The 17,561-nt window shown below is 43.9% G+C and overlaps 1 protein-coding gene across 6 annotated transcripts in view; it reads right to left on the reverse strand.

Moving 5' to 3' along the window:
* FAM160A1 (family with sequence similarity 160 member A1) overlaps nucleotides 1-17,561 on the reverse strand; it is a 156,488-nt gene that overhangs the window by 37,467 nt on the left and 101,460 nt on the right. For all 6 annotated transcript variants that reach the window (XR_004000520.1, XR_004000521.1, XM_030563554.1 and 3 more), the window contains one exon: nucleotides 16,413-16,499. Coding sequence is in view for 4 of the 6 variants with exons in the window: in XM_030563554.1 (XP_030419414.1) it covers nucleotides 16,413-16,499 (87 nt within the window). In the remaining 2 variants the exon portion in view is untranslated. The remainder of the gene's footprint in view (nucleotides 1-16,412; nucleotides 16,500-17,561) is intronic.

Here is a 17,561-nt window from a genome sequence, read left to right on the forward strand (position 1 = left end):
AAAAAATGTATCCCTCCATGAAGTTGTATTATCTTTACCTTTCCACTTCTTACTTTCCAACAGCACTTTAACACCCTAGCCCAAACACACACACACACACACACACACACACGTAGACTGATGCACAAAGTTTCCTATCAGATTTCAGGCCCAAGTATTTGGTATTCATACGGCAAAACTGATACTGCATGTTCCTTTGCTAATGTACGGTTTTTTTAAGCTTCTCTATTGACAATATGTGCTGGCAAGGCACAAAGTATTCCAAAGACTGCCTCTGTATCATGCACTGATGCTACAAAGTCAGCTTTTTAAAAATAGCTACCTATGAGCCTAATAAGCTTACATGTACAAAGATAAACCCTTACATATAGGAATCTGTCTATAAGAAAAGGGGCATTAAATATCTTTTGTTTACCACTCTTAGCTGGATGAATGAAAAGACAGATTTGATTAAAAAGCATCAAAGCTGTCATTTAAAAGCTAAGAGGATTTAGAAAGTACTCAGAAGGGCAGCATTTGTGTAACATGCCGTAAATATTAAAATGCCAGTTCCATTATGCTGCATGTTAGCTACACACACAGGAATACCGTGTTGCAGATTTCTTTTAAAGCCCTTTTTAGGATCACCTGCAAACAATCGTATCAGTGTTAAATAAGATTCGGGATTCAGTAGCCTGCACAGTACCATGGCAAACACACCATTAACAATCCTTTTAACATTTTCTTGAAGATACAAAAGAGAAGGAAAAACAAGTAAAGCATCTGAAGTGTAAAGTAAGACTTTCACTTTTAACATCATCACTTGTTCCCTTTCCCTTTAGCTGGAGAGAGTTTTTATGAAGAAAAATCTTGTTTGACAGTCCCTTAGACGGTAAGAAAGATGCTAATAACCGTCCTTTTGGGGAAAAGAATAGTTAGTTGAGTTGCTGCTGTTGCTGATGTTACAGTCTGATCTTGTTTCATCCCAGGTGGTGACTGGGATTCAGTCTGGTAGAGGTGGCAATGTTATCTGGATCCCTCTGTTTGGCCTAGTGTGGTCAGAACATTTCTCATAATTAGGACAAAGGAGGTCTGGGCTATCAGAAGATGGTGGGGTAGCAGCCATCATGGTGAAATTTTCTTCAGTAGCTTCTATCTGTTCCTCTCTGTCCCCACTCCCCGAGTCTCTTTCTTTAAAGACACACGAAGAGAATGGTGGGTGGAACAGTCCATCTCCTTACCTCATTATTCTGTCCACTAATTACACGCCAATTTTGGTTCATTAATTTCTGGTTCCACATCTTACGTTTTTACTAAGCATGATTTTATTATGGTCCTTGAGTTATATCACTAGGCCTTTTTGTTTAGACTAATTCTGTTTTTCTCTCTCTTTCATACTTTTTCATCAGCATCGGTTATGGTGACATTTTATGAACTTTTACATACTTTTTACAGCTAAGCTTACAATTAGGGCAAATTTGTTGGCCCAGTTATTACAAGAGGGCCCCTGCACAGGATGGACGGTTCTCAGGATAAATCAGGGTTGTGTAGTGAAGGAGGCTGTTGTCTGTTGGACCTCTGCTTCATTTATTGCAGAAGTTGAAAGATGTGTAGTGAATGATGCAGGGGGTTGCAGGAAGAGAAGGCAGGGTGTCATGGCTAAGGCAGTTGAATGCTTTCTTGGAGAACTGGATCCTTAGGTTTTTGAAAAGCAAACTGCAAAAATCTCAAATTCCATCATATTGACACCCATATGGTTCATCAACAGTTTCTTCACCCAGCCAGTCCCAGAACTGCCCTCGCAACTTGACTATTCATCAGATACATCTCCCCGCATCACTTCCTTTACCCTGCCCCAATGGTTCACAGTTCCAGTCTCCCACACAGTTCCCAGTCTCTTTGTCCTGCCAGTCCCAGTCTCCCATGCCAGTCTACCCCACCCCAGGCTCCTTGTCCTAATCTACTCACCTCTTCCCCTGACACCCCAAGATCTGGTTCTTGTCCCCTCTGCATTTGAATGAGGCACCTTCCTCCCACCAGCCCCAAGGAAGCATTGAAGGCACAGTGTGCGCAGAATCTTCAGGGAATCTAGCTGTGAAGATCTAGTAAGTCTCTACTAACCATAACAGTATGTAACATGTGCCAAGGGCCTTAAGGAAGCCAGACTATGGTGATGTGCATCACAGAAAAGCTCCTGAGTAAGTTAACAGTTCTGTGTTCAGAGCAGGATTTAAATTAAATAAGGCCTGGGGCCACATGCTGAACAAGGAGAAAAAATATTGCACAGCTGCTCACTAAGTGAGCAACAGACATCTTGTGTACTGAATGAGGCTGGGATCCTGTCAAAAAATAGTATGTGCTCATGTAATTAAAGACTGTACTATAATGCATATGCACCAGGGGGATGAATTAAGGTTGCACAGGCAACTCCTATGAATTTTGGCATTTCACAACCTTGGTGTGTGTGTGTGTGTGTGTGTGTGTGTGTGTGTGTGTGTGTGTGTGTGTGTGTGTGTGTGTGTGTGTGTGTGTGTGAGAGAGAGAGAGAAAATACCCTGAGGAAGCCCAGCTCACAACCTAGCAAAAGAAAGGATTGCTGCTGTTTGGCAGAAAGTACTCAACTACATGCCATGGGTTCTACCTCCAGTGGCTTGGGAAAGGAAGCCATTAACGTGGCAACTGGATTTTTCAAACTAGTTTATCGGTACTCTGTGCATCTCCTCTTCATCTCACATTTTTTTTGCTTTTGTTTTCTTTCATGTTATTTGTGACAGTTGATGTCTCTGTCCTATATGAATTGCAGTTTCGCTGGGAACCTTGGGAAATGAAATATTTTATTCTATAGGTTATTTTATAGGACAGTTAGCCTGGAAACTGTGACTCAGTTCATTTGCTGACACAGAAGCAGTTTTTCCTAGGAAATATCAAAAATAAGGAAATCAATTAAATATTCTGCAGACTTCCGGCTGCTTCCCTTGCCTTCAATTAAATGCCTTTGGGAGAGGGATTTTGGGAAGTGTGTAAATCCTTTTTATTAAATGCAAATTAGTATTCAGGTAAATACCAAGAGTACAAGAAAAAAGGATCTAACAAAATAAGAGAACAAAATAATTTATGCTACACCAAAGATGAACCGTGGTTGGAGAAAAACATTGTTCAATTCCACACAGACACCAAAGCAATGGGCCCCGCTACATAATGAAGTATCTGCATTTCCAGACTGAAAGGGAAAGGAGTATATTAAGGAGAAAGAACTCTGTCTTGCAGTGAAATGTTACACAAAACACACAGAGACTAGACTACAGATGAGGGACAAATTTCATAACTCAAGTTTTGGGCTCACCCAGCAGCGCCTCCACAATAGCTAAATGGATGTAGTCATTTACACTTGTCATACATTTTGTGATTCCTCTCAATTTCTGCTTTATGTCAAACAACTTTTACTTTTATTTAACTACTTCCCTCCGTTTTTGACTTGAGACTTTTTGCAAGGAAAACTTCCCATTACCCAAGAAAAAAATAAAACAACTTCTGATCTTACAGAGTATCTGGTCATAGATGGAAGAGTCACAAAATCTTCCCTCACTGGCACTGTGAGGGAGCTGGTTGGAGTCAGTGGCAGCGTTGGAAGTGCTCGAAGGCCTCGATACACTATATTTTAACTATAGGGCTGTTTTCTTTATTCTCTTCTTCAACCTTCAATTTGCCTCTCTCCCTTTTGAACAGATTGGAGACTGTGTCCTGAGTTAAGTGCAATATATTGGGTTTGATTCTCTAGAAGACATTCATACCAATTTCTTTACAGTATACAGATAATAGATCATAGAATCATAGGACTGGAAGGGACCTCGAGAGGTTATCTAGTCCAGTCCCCTGCACACATGGCAGGACTAAGTATTTGTCTAGACTATCCCTGACAGTATAATAGACCTGATGTGGCTGGTGTCAGCTCCAGGAGGCTCTAGAACAGAGAGGGAAGCTTTTTAGAGAGTGTAGCAGGGCTTTGGAGAGTCATGGAATAGACAAGAAAACTGCCTTCTGTATTTCCTATATTTAATACATACGTCCACAGTTAAGAAATAAAGTGTATAAACCCTCATGCTTCAGGGCATAAGCCAACTACCAACTTCCTGAGGTTAGGAAGAAAGATGGTTTAACCATCATTGCACCTTTCTGTAACAGGATACTGGACCCAGGCGTGAAAGTAAAATTTCTCTTACCGGTACAGTTGAGGGTTACAGGGTCTGTCAGCTTATAGAAACTAAAAAGAAGCCTCCCCCCAGCAAATACAATTTAAAATACTTCCAGCAAACTACACAATTGCAAATAAAGGAAAAGAAATAAAAAGACTATACCGCCTTTCTCCCTTTTTACTCACAAAATGGGAATCGAAGATTAGAGAGCCTGTAGGTACGTGTGGTCACTCTCAAGAGTCCAGAGAGAACAAAGCAAAACCCCAAAACACACAAAAAGGCTTCCCTCCACGGAGATTTGAAAGTATCTTGTCTCCTGATTGGTCCTCTGGTCAGGTGTTGCAGGTCACTGTTTGTTAACCCTTTACAGGTGAAAGAGACATTAACCCTTAGCTATCTGTTTATGACATGGGGCTTCCAAAAACTTTTCACTCCTGGAAGGGGCAAAGCCTCGGGCAAAAGTGGCGGGGCTGGGGGTCAGCACCCCCAGCCAGTCCATCCGTGCTGCCCAGGACTCCAGTGGTGATTTAAATGGCCGGCCCCGGGACAGCTGCTCCTTTTGCCCCCCCATCAGCAGCCCTGCAGCTAGGGACCCAGCAGTGTCACCGATGCGGGGTGCAAAAGGGGCAGCGATCTTAAAGCGCTGCTGCGGCAGTGCTTGTAAGCAGGGTCCTTTAAAGTGCTGTCGCGGCAGCGCTTTAAAGTCAGTGGTATGGGCTGGTACCAGAGGCCACTTTTTACCAGTACGCCATACTGGCCCGTTCTGCCTTACTTTCACCCCTGTCTGGACCAGATGGAATGCTAGTCTGAACTGAAATGACTGTTTCCATGTTCTTTCCTGTCAAAGCAGAGCCGTTACTTAGGCCATTGTTTGGATTATGTATTGAACTAAAACCATGGGAACAGGTATGGATCGAAAGCTCAGATCTGAGGTCCACCCACAAAAATGTTTGGGGATGGATATGTTTTGGGGATGTATGAATTTTGGATTCTTGTTTTTGCCCTGCTCCTAGGTTTTGAGTTAACAACTATAATGGACAGAAGGTTTATGTAGATTTATTGAAAGCAGTTATTCCATGGCTTTGGATAATAGCGTACTTAAAATCCACAAAAAAAACCTAAACAAACTGCCCAACCAGAATGGTCTAGACTAGAAAAATTCATCTATAGTAATAAACACAACCATCTCTCCCTCACATTTAACCATCCACAGACCTACCTATCTAACTAGGCTTATCAATTTGGTATCTGAGCTCTCAAAAGGGAGAGGGGAGAGAGGAGGGGAGGAATAGCAGCAGCATGCTTTGCAGTATTGAGCCAGAAATGTCCAAAAAGATCAGATATTTACCTGGACCTTTAAGCCTTTGGATCCCAGATATATTTTAGCATCCCAAAATAACTTCAATTACTTTAGAAATTAGGAAGCCCACAGCACTGTGTATAATGGAAGAGGAATCTATTTTCTGATTTAAGTAAGGATTTGGCTCAGGTGTTTCTCTCATTTTGCCCTTTATTAAAAAACAAGTCTCCAGGTGGATGAGTGAGATAACTTGAAAAATCATCATCAACTCAGCACTAACTTTTGGGTGGCAATTAGAAATGGTTTCTATATATGAAGGAGTTGTTCCAGCACAGTGAAAAATCTTCCTTATCTACTCAGCCAGGAGGTGTCGGTCCCAGAAGCAAGGGTTTAAAATAGTAACCTATTATGGAGTTTTTCTGGGTTTTATGAAGACCTCAGATGTAACTGCATCTGCTCATTACCTCCTAAGGGGTTTGTCTCAGATGCATCTGAGTCTTTCTTCAGATCCACTAGACGGTGCAGTCTGTACTCCATTAAATATGTTTAGGTGAAATAGTGCATTAAATCGTTAATTTTGAACATAAAAATTGAAAAGAAGTTATGGTAGCCAGCAAAGGTATGTTATTGGAGGAACAATGGACTTGCTGAATCTGAAGAAGGTTCATTAATGACAAGGCTTGGAGCTCAAATACTCTCCTAACAGCCAAACTGACTTCTGTTTTCAAAAGAAACCTGAATTCAATTGACTTCAGAGGTGTATAAGCCTGAAGTACCACTGAGGGATCCCACAAAAAGGAAATGTTAGCAGCGGTTTCATTGATGTGGAGATCTGATTTCTTTAAGTAACATTTACATGGTGATAGCCAACCCAATTTCTCATTAATTGGTTTAATTACTGATATTGACAGTTTTTAGCTTTTTTTAATACTGATGCCCAACTAATCTCAAATACTTCATAGCCAGGGCCAGATCAGACTAATCTTGGGGCTAAATTCTGCTCTCAATTAAAACGAGTAAACTCAGAACAACTCTCAAGACATTCATAAAATTATTTGGATTGACAAAAGAGTAACTGTGAAAAGAATTTGGCTCTTAGTGACTGGACAACCCAATTTAGAATCGTTTTCTCCACTTTCAATACAGTAGAACCTCAGTGTTACAGACACCTTGGGAATTGAGCTTGTCTGTAACTCTGAAATGGTCCGTAATTCTGAAGAGGAGGTTACAGAGCTCAGCCACATGGGGGATTAAGGCTGCAGCCACGGGGGTGGGGAGGGTTTGATCATCCTGCCAGCCATCTTTTTGAATAGTAGAACGGAATGACCCTCTGGGACACTGACAGAAACGCATCTGACAGACTGCCAGTGTCTGTGCTGATATTAAGAACAGTCCTTATGGCTGTTTATGGTCACCCTCTGTTTTAGGATAAGTTATAATGTTTACTATGGGGCCTTGTTTCCTATATGCATTACAAATTAGGCCTTTTAGTTAAATATACAATTCTTAGTTTTAAGGTTTAGTAAGTAAGAGACAGGATCTTGTACTGTGTCTATATTAATGAGATTAGAGGCATGTTGAAGGCCCATGGCCCAATGTGAACTGTTTTGGTCACAAGATTTAGTAAGGTTTAATTCAAAATGTCTTTTTTGCTTAACATAAAACACTGCTGTTTGTATACCTTTGTAAAAGACTGTGTGAATGAGGAGTGTATGCATCAGGAAAAGATAAGGTGTGAAGGCCATTTTAAAGTCAGATGGTCAAGGAAGGAGGAGTAAAGAGATTTACCGACAGCGGAGAATTATCAACATGCATCCATAATTGAGGAAGGGCAGACTGACGACTGTGTGGTGGAGGCGGGCACCCCTAAAGACAAGATAATTGATCAAATCGAGACCAGGACAGGATGCCCTCTTGGAGGTGCTTTGGAGTATTAACATCAAAAGATAACACCAATTAAAGCGTAACCAATCATAAACGACACAGCAAAATCCATAGACTTTGACAGAAAAAAAGGACTATAAGAACATGGTGCTTTGCCATGGAACTTTGGGTTTGTCTTGCCACAACTCCAGGAGCATCGGATCGCGACCGACAGAGCCTGGCTCCCCTCTGTGACCAATCTGACTGGCCACTAGATTGATACAGACTCTGGACTGGTAACTATAAACATTGACTGGCGAGACTGTGTGCATCGTGTGCGTATGTGAGAGAGAGACTGAAAAGCATACGCTAACTGCTATATTCTCAATAAATGCGGCGTGTTGCCTTTTCCTCCTATAAAAAGCACACGAGATCTTTTTATAAGGATGACATTCCCCCTCTCTCCCAGCGCCTACTGCCCGCTACAATCAGCTGTTCCATGGTGTGCAGGAGGCACGGGGGGGGGAGGAGTGGGAATGGGGGATGCTCAGGAGAGGGGGGCGGAAATTGGCAGGAAGAGGTTGAGGGCTTGGGGGAAGGGGTACAATGGGGGTGCGGGCCTGGGCCAGAGCGGAGGTTGAGCACCCCCAAAGCAAGGAGGAAGCCGTTGCCTGTTACTGGCACGCACCCCTAACCCCCACGGAAACTGTGAGCGATGCTACGGGCAGAAGCCCTGCTCCCTGTTGTTCCTCCCCCACTCACCCCTATTTAAAGCCCTGAGCCCCAGTGCTCCCAAGGGTAAAACGCCCGGAGCCCTGACTCCACCCCCAACCCTGCAACTGCAGCCCCAAACCGGCCTCCCTCCCCCTCCCATCCGCCCTTCCAGTGGCTGAAGCCCTAAGCCTCTGGGATTTAGCCCCAAAGCAATACAGTGTTTGCTTTTTTTTTTCCTCTCTCCTTTTTTTCTGGTCTGCATTGCTGCCGGATTGAAGACTTCCATTTCCATAGGGTGTCTGGTTGACCAGTAAATCCATAATTCTGATTTATCTGGTAGAAGGTTTCACTTGTTGCACAAAAAAAGATTATTTTTTGCCATTCAGATTCCAGTTTTTATAACAATTTAATATCAATTAAAAGTTGTGTGTTTGGTAGATGGATTTTGGAAAAATCCCTGATTTTAAGTCTTGCATATTTTCATTGCAAAACAGAAATTTGTTGGAACTGCCAAATCTGTAGATTGAAATATTTTCCAGTTTAGTCTAACTCTTGTAAATGTATAGTAATTTATAGTATTTTGCTGTAATTGAGCAAAAAAAGAAAATTTACCAAAATCACTAAATTTTACAAGAAAAATCTATAAGACTTCACTAGCAAAAATGGAAACTATTTTTACCTTTTGTAAGAAGCCAGAATTGTACGCTTTGCTCAATAAATGAAATTTCACACATAACTCTCTATTCTAATACTGGTCTCTGCTTATAGTACTTTCCTGCTCTTGTGTAGTTTCTTTTGAGCTGTTGACATAGAATGTAAAGAAGTTTAAACTTTCATCCAGAAAATAAATTATTTCTGACAAGATTTTTGAGCTTCTGTTGTCCCAATATTGATACGTTTTCTGTAGTTGCTCAGAGAGGAATTACTCAGGGTTTGTCTACACTGTCCCAGAGTTTGGACTACAGAGGTGTGAACAGCAGTGTACACAAAGTGCTGTGCTGTAACTCCTCCATGTTGGACACTGTGGGCACAAACTAAAAGGTTAATATTGTAGGACTACATTAATGCCAACTAGGAACCTTTTAGTTTGCCCTCACAGCATCCACATGGAGGAGTAACAGCAGAGCACTTTGGTGGGCACTGTATTCATATCCCTGTAGTTTGAACTGTGGCACAGTGTAAATATAGTGTAAGTCTGGCAACATTCGGTTAACTCCCTATAGAAACATCATCATCTCTGGGCTGCCATATAGGAAATGAGACATCCAATAATGCAGTGCGAGAGAGTTAAAGCTTCTTAGGGGCTCTCTCTACCTTTTCCATGAGGGCGGAGGGAAAGGGTTTCCTTCACCATCCTCAGATGGAGACATGAACACAAAACTCGTCAGTGGCAACCCCCTACTAATAGAAAAGGAGTTGTGCCAGCTGAGCAGACTATTTGGCTTCTTGTTTCAGCATGCACTTGTCCAGTAGAGTTTGTGTTTAATATCACAATTGTAGATGTAGGGAACAGACTTAGTTTTGAGGCAACGTGGAGGACCATAAGATACTGCTCTACAGAAACAGTTTATTTTAAGAACTCTTTAACATGGGAAACTTAACTAAACTTAGAAACAAGTGTATAAGTACCACTTACCTAGAGAAGTGTTTGACCTCAGGGGAAGAGGAGATCAAGCACACTTAGGGCATGTCTACACTGCAAAAAAACAAAAAAACCCACAAACGGACACTAATATACTCCTGGGGAATTCTGCACCACTGCGTGTGTGCATAATTAACGAGTAATGCATATTTTTAATTTTTTTGCACAGAGAAAAAGGTTCTGCTGAAAAATTGCTGAAGTTCCACATTTTTCCCACCAAAGGGCGCTGTGGTGACAGACCACAGCAGCCGCTGCCAGCCAGCAAGGAAAGAGAAAAAGCCTGCCATCTTTGTAATGGGCCAGGCTATGGACTGAGATGTCAGATGGGGCTTATAAGGGTTAGTGGGGGAAGACAGACTGGGGTAGGGGCTGAATGGGAGTGGAGGCACAGAATCATAGAGAAGAGGAAGGTGCAGAGCCATATGGTGATGAGGGAGGGGTGCAGAGCTACATAGGGATAGAGGGTGGCTGAATGGGGGCACAAAGACATGGGGATGGGGTGCAGGGCCACACAGGGATGGGAGGAGTGGGTGTTTGAGTGGAGGTGGAGGAACATGTGTGGACAAGGGGTGCAAGGACACACGGGGATGGGAGGAGAGGGTGTCTGAGTGGGAGTGGAGGGACACATGCCTGACTGAATGGGAGAGGTTAGAGGTCCAGCCAGACTCAGCATGAGGGAAGCTCCCTTAGGGTACATCCACACTACAGCTTAAAATCGATATTAGTAAAATCGATTTTATAAAACAGGGTTTATAAAATCGATTTTACGCGTCCACACTAGGGCACATTACGTCGGTGGTGTGCGTCCATGGTCCCAGGCGTCCATCGATTTCAGGAGCGTTGCACTGTGGGTACCTATCCCATAGTTCCTGCAGTGTTCCCTGACCCTAGGAATTATGGGTTACTACCCCAGTGCCTGATGGGGCAAAAATCACCGTCGTGGGTGGTTCTGGGTACAGCCTCACCCTCTCCCTTCCTGAAAGCAGCAGACAGCCATTTCACGCGTTTTTTACTGGGTGAAGTGAGCAAACGCCATTTTACAGCAAGCATGGACCCTGGTCTGATCAGTACCTTGATCGTGGACGTTGTAAACAGTTCACGCATTCTCGTGCTGGCTATGCTGAACCATGAACAGCAAATGCAGCAGAGGATGCTGCAGCAACGGCAGCGCGGCGACGAGAGTGATGAGGACCTGGAGCCTGGAGTTCTCCGAAACCGCGGGCCCCCGCGCTTTGGAGCTCCTGATGGTAATGGGGGAGGTTCTACCCATTGCTCGACGATTTTGGGCCCGGGAAACAAGCACAGACTGGTGGGACCGCATAGTTTTGCAGGTGGGGGACGATTCGCAGTGGCTGTGGAACTTTCGCATGCGTAAGAGCACTTTCTTTGAACGTTGTGATTTGCTTTCCCCTGTCCTGAAACGCCATAATACCAGGATGAGAGCAGCCCTCGCAGTGGAGAAGCGAGTGGCAATAGCCCTCTGGAAGCTTGCAACGCCAGACAGCTACCGGTCAGTCGGGAATCAATTTGGAGTGGGAAAATCTACTGTGGGGGCTGCTGTGCTGGAAGTAGCCAAAGCAATCATTAAGCTGCTGCTACGAAAGGTTGTGACTCTGGGAAACGTGCAGGTCATAGTGGATGGCTTTGCTGCAATGGGATTCCCTAACTGTGGGGGGGGCATAGATGGAACCCATATCCCTATCTTGGCACCGGAGCACCAGGGCACCCAGTACATAAACCGCAAGGGGTACTTTTCAATGGTGCTGCAAGCACTGGTGGATCACAAGGGACGTTTCACCAACATCCACGTGGGATGGCCAGGAAGGGTTCATGACGCTTGTGTCTTCAGAAGCACTACTCTGTTTAAACGGCTGCAGCAAGGGACTTACTTCCCAGACCAGAAAATTACAGTTGGGGATGTTGAAATGCCTGTAGTTATCCTGGGGGACCCAGCCTACCCCTTGATGCCATGGCTCATGAAGCCATACACAGGCAGCCTGGACAGTGGTCAGGAGTTGTTTAACTACAGGCTGAGCAAGTGCAGAATGGTGGTAGAATGTGCATTTGGGCGTCTCAAAGCTCGCTGGAGAAGCTTACTTACTCGCTCAGACCTCAGCCAAACCAATGTCCCCTTTGTTATTGCTGCTTGCTATGTGCTCCACAATCTCTGTGAGAGTAAGGGGGAGACCTTTATGGCGGGGTGGGAGGCTGAGGCAAATCAACTGGCCGCTGATTACGCGCAGCCAGACACCAGGGCAATTAGAAGATCACACCAGGAAGCGGTGCGCATCAGAGAAGCCTTGAAAATGAGTTTCATCATGGGTCAGGGTACGGTGTGACTGCTGTGTTTCTTTCCCCTTCATGAACCTCCCCCACCCCCAGTTATTGACTCCTGCTGCATGCAAGCTACCCTGCACCCTTCCCTAACAGCTTGCTTATGGAAATAAAGTTACTATCTTTTAAAAACCTTGTATTCTTTATTAAAAGTCAGTCCCTGTAAGCAACCCACCCTCCCTCTTGCTTTAAAAAGCATGTAATTAAAAATACACAAGTAGGGGGTTGGGAGGAGGATGGGAGGGAGGGAAGAAAAAGGCAATTAAGGAAGCCTTGAAAACGAGTTTCATCATGGGGAGGGTACGGTGTGACTGCTGTGTTTCTTTCCGCTTCATGAACCTCCCCCACCCCCAGTTATTGACTCCTGCTGCATGCAAGCTACCCTCCACCATTCCCTAACAGCTTGCTTATGGAAATAAAGTCATTCCCTGTAACCAACCCACCCTCTCACTGCCTTTGAATAGCATGTCATTATAAGAAGAGTAAAAGAAATGAAAAGGTACCCTGGGAGTGGTTTGGGAGGAGTATAGGAGGGAAGAAAAAGGCCATTAAGGGCATTTCAATGTAATGACAGCCTTTTGGTTGGACTGTCCACGGGGGTGGGCAGGTGCAGAAAGCCTTCCCCCACGCGTTCTTACACGTCTGGGTGTGGAAGATATGGGACATGGTGAGTACTGAGGGAGGTTAAACATGGGCTGAAGTGGCACTCTGTGACCCCGCAGCTCTTCCAACAGACTTCGGAGGATGTCAGTTTGATCGCGCAGCAGCTCCAGTGTTGCAGCCCGCCACCGCTGATCTTTCTGCCTACACCTCTGATCTTCCTGCCGCCACATCTCATCTCGAGCGTCCCTCCTGTCCTCACGTTCACTGGCAGCATTCCTGTACTTTGCAACCACGTCTTTCCACTCCCCCAGATGAGCTCTTTCACTGCGGGTTACTGCCATTATTTCTGTGAACATCTCCTCCCGTGTCCTCTTCTTCCTTATTCTCCTTATCTGACCTATCTGTCAGACTGGGGTAGGGAGGCTTGAAAAATGTGCAGCTGCATGAGTGGGGGGAAGAGTGATAGAAGGATCATAAGAGATACATTTCACAGAACAATGGTTATACTCTTTCACAGTGAACTACACTATTCACCGTATGTAGCACATGTCACTTCACTACAAGGTCGCCTTTGGATTCTTTAGTATTTAGTGCTTGCGGCTGTGGTGTCAGAGATCAACACAGACGCAGGTCCGGGGATTACAAATCAGCTTGCTGGCAGACATGGTAAGGCATACATCTACTGGCAGTTAACCGTGCAACCTCTTTTATTCCCCTGTACCACTGGCAATTACCAGGTAACATTCATGCTTGGCAGCCAAACTGCTAAGAAGCACATCTTTTGCTTCTTTTCTTATGGCTTCAGAAAGGTTAAGCACTACAGGAAAATTGTGATTGGTTTCCCCCCCCACTCTGCATGTCTGCTGTAATGGCTGGTCACTGAAACCTTACCACCTCCCCCCTCTATGCCTTGGCAATTAGCAGCGATAATTCCTGCTGCCCAAATGCTAAAAAGGTCAGCGCCATTAGAGACACCTCCCCGTAGGAATGTGCTGGTTTTCACCCTCCCCCATCATGGCTAACTGCTAGGGAAGGTTTTTTTTAAAGGAGCAGGAAAGCAGAAACGAAGGAATGGTCATCTCTGTCCCCTTAATAAACTACATTACTTTTTAACAGGTGACCATGAACGATATCACTCTCCTGAGGATAACAGACAGAGAAAAAGAAATTATGCTTCTTGAGTGCCAGCAATCCCCGGGACCATACGCAGCTAGGCTTTGTCATGCAATGATACCCGATTACGTGCTCCAGGCATGGCATGGTAAAGTTTCGTACCATGGTGGATGGAATAAGGCTGCCCTGCCCAGAAACCTTCTGCAAAGGCTATTGGGGTACCTCCAGGAGTGCTTCATAGAGATGTCCCTGGAGGATTTCCGCTCCATCCCCAGACATGTTAACAGACTTTTCCAGTAACTTTAATGCCAGCTACTGCATGCAAGCCCTCATGGCAAATCAATCATTAAAAAACACTTGCTTTTAAACTATGGTTTTTACTTAAAAAAAGTACACTCACCAGAGGTTGCTTCCATGGCTTCATTGCCTGTGCAAGTGGCTTGGGAGGGCTGCGATGGTAATTCTGGTTGGGTGAGGAAAAGCTCCTGGCTGTTGGGGAGAATGGAGTGCTGTGTGGTCTCTGCCATCTCGTCCTCCTCTTCCTCCTCCACATCTTTGCCGTCTGCAGAATCATCAGCAGTGGCTGAGATTACTACCCCCACCTCTGAATCCACAGACAAGGGGGGGCTTGTCGTGGCGCATCCACCTAAAATTGCGTGAAGCTCTGCGTAGAAGCGGCATGTTTTTGGCCCAGATCAGGACCTGCCATTTGCTGCTTTGGTCTTCTGGTACGCTTGTCTGAGCTCCTTCACTTTAACTCTGCACTGAACCGAGTCCCTGCTATGGCCTCTCTGCCTCATGGCATTAGAAATCTTTTCAAAAGTTTTCTCATTTCGTCTACTGGAACGCAGTTCTGACAGCACAGAATCTTCTCCCCATACAGCGATCAGATCCAATAACTCCTGTGCGTTCCACGCTGGAGCTCTTTTCCTATTCTCAGGAGACTGCATTGTTACCTGTGCTGCTGAGAGCTCCACGTTGGCCAAACAGGAAATACAATTCAAATGTTCCCGGGGCTTTTGCGGTGTACCTGGCCAGTGAAGTAGAGTTCCTTTACCTGTCCAGAGCGGCCACTGGTGCACTGTGGGATACCTCCCGGAGGCCATTAACTTCGATTTCCATCCACACTAGCCCAAAATCGATTTTGTAAAATCGATTTTAGGGTTACTCCTTTCGTTTAGCTGGAGTACAGAAATCGATTTTAAGACCCCTTAAAATCGATTTTAAGTGCCTTGTAGTGTGGACGGTTACAGCGTTAAATCGATTTAACGCTGTTTAAATCGATTTAAAGCTGTAGTGTGGACCTGGCCTAAGAATCCCTCCCTGCACCCCCCAAAAACCTGTTCCATACTTTTCCCACACATATCCAACAACCTTCCAGGTTTACACTCGGGCTCCTTCTCAGCAATTATGTCCCTCTCCCTCAGCTCCTCCATTACCCCTGACTCCCCCCAGCCTTTGCACTTCTTCTGGGGTGTGTGGGAAATATGGTTCTGTACTGAGTAATAATTCATTTAAGCTATAGAGTTCTGTATTAATATGCCTAGTAAGGAATCTGTTTTGTCCAAAAATGTTTTCTGAATCTTTTTTGTCTGTATTGTTACACACTTGCTGACAGGTATTTTTAAATAAATGACCAAAAATAATTGAAACTGGTGTGATTATATTATGTTATTTTGATAAATAAAATATGCAGAATTTTGCAGAATTTTTAATTTTGCCCACCAAAATTCGCCCAGGAGTAGCTAACAGCAAGCACTGTTGGTCTTAAGCGCATGGAGTACATGTGTTCCCATAGTGCAATATTCATAGGAACCAGCACTTGAAGGAGAATCACAATTTCTTCTCCAAACATGGGTACAGTACTCAGCACTTCTATAGAAGCTGTAGGACAATATATAATATAAACCTTGCTTTAGAAAGCTGGAAACAGGTTAGAAGCTCCCACTTTAGCTCTTTAACTAAGAGCAGCACTAAGTTGAAGAGCAAGAAGTAGACAGATAGTACAGCAGTAAGGCTAATGACACTTCAACTGAACCACCACGATGCATACATTTCTTAACAGAGTCATAGCTGCCAAATTTTGTGCATCTCCATATGTAATATTTTTTTATTACTGAAAAAGTCAGTCTTCCTACCATGGTTTCCTCACGCAGTGGGAGCAGGCCCCCTACCATTAACATCACCAACATGCTGGTACTAATAGGATTAATATGGATTTAACATTAAGGTCACATCAGACAAACAAGACTTAGTTTTTACATTTCAAATGTGTCCATTCTTGCATTGACACAGCATCCCACAACCAACCTACTTCATAATCATGTGTAAGACCTGAGCTGGCAACTGACTTAGGGCTTATTTCCCAGACAAGTGGAGGATGCTGATCTCAAATAGATGTACTACAGTCACGTCTCTAACAGAATAAAGCAGTACATACTCCTTTACTGAAAGAATATCTCCTGCCATCACAGAGAGATGACTCCATCCTGGTAAATGGCCAAATGCCATAAAAGATAAATGGAGAGTATGGGAAGGGGAGGGGGCAAAGTCGGCCTAAACACATGCAATTAGATTATATGGAATTTCACCATCACCTAATATCCCACTGGTTATTAATGTTGCCTTTGTCTGCTATAAACTTACGTGTATGCACACACAAATCACTGACCTTATGGAGGGCAGGAGCCATCACTGGCACCAAAAACCCATCATAAATGTAGTTCACAAGTTGGTTACGAATCAAGGGATGTGCCACCTAAAACAGAAATCTCGTGTCATGATAAATTGCATCTCTGAACCATCATATTTGTTCTTAAAGCAATAGTTCTCTGCAAAAATTCTTAAGAAAGAACACAGAATATCTTTAATCACTGTCAAAACCGTCTGCCCATTTCAACAATACCTAGATTTTGTTCTTTTGAACAGCTTTTGTTTTGGGTATTAAAACGTTTCCCCTCTGTGATTAAATACACAAAGTACATTTGAGTAACAACAAGAATGATACAGTCAAACACAGAGACAGGGCTTTTCCCATATATTTCAATCTCCCTGCCTGCTGACAAGAATGAATGGACGGACAGTGTGATGCACACGCCCATGAACCAAAATAGAACTGGCAGGTCTAATTTTAGCCCTACCAGCCCTGACAGGGTCACTCAGGTGGACATATCATAATTAACTCGTAATACTACAATAAAAAAGCAGAATGGCAGTTTCTCTATATTTCAAGAGTACACTATATTGGGAGCATTCTCACTCCACTGGTCAAACACGCAATCTTTTTTTCCTTCTGTAAGTGCATTACTCACTCAATAGACTGGTTAAGCACTTAAAAGATAAGTTACTTGTCATGTGTAATAAAAAATGTGTAGTAAAACATGACAAACCATTGCTTATTTTTACAATGTGGAGTTAATTTTTGTTTTCAAAAGAGCAAAACAGTTATGTCATATTAGGAACTAATACTTTCTAAAAATAAATTTGGTATTATAGGAGTACAGAAGTGTATTAGAAACCAAGTATTTTTTAAAAAAATATTTTAATTATGCTATACATGTATCTGAGTATATGCATATATTTCACACCCACAAAGGACCCACCCACCCGCCCACCCACCCATTCCTCAGAATGTCCATGAATACAGTCCTCTTACGCCTCTGCTCAGCCCTCCTCAGATTTGTGACTCCGGCTGTGGAGGGGAGAACAAGGGATACTACCCCAATAATACTCCCCTCTTCAACCCAGTGGATGGGGAGAGAGGGAGGGAGTCAGAGAGGGGCTGGAGTCCTGGCTCCACCCTCCCTGTTTATTCACTGGT

This window comes from Gopherus evgoodei, chromosome 5 (assembly GCF_007399415.2).
Source record: "Gopherus evgoodei ecotype Sinaloan lineage chromosome 5, rGopEvg1_v1.p, whole genome shotgun sequence".
In the NCBI taxonomy this organism is placed as follows: domain Eukaryota; kingdom Metazoa; phylum Chordata; order Testudines; family Testudinidae; genus Gopherus; species Gopherus evgoodei.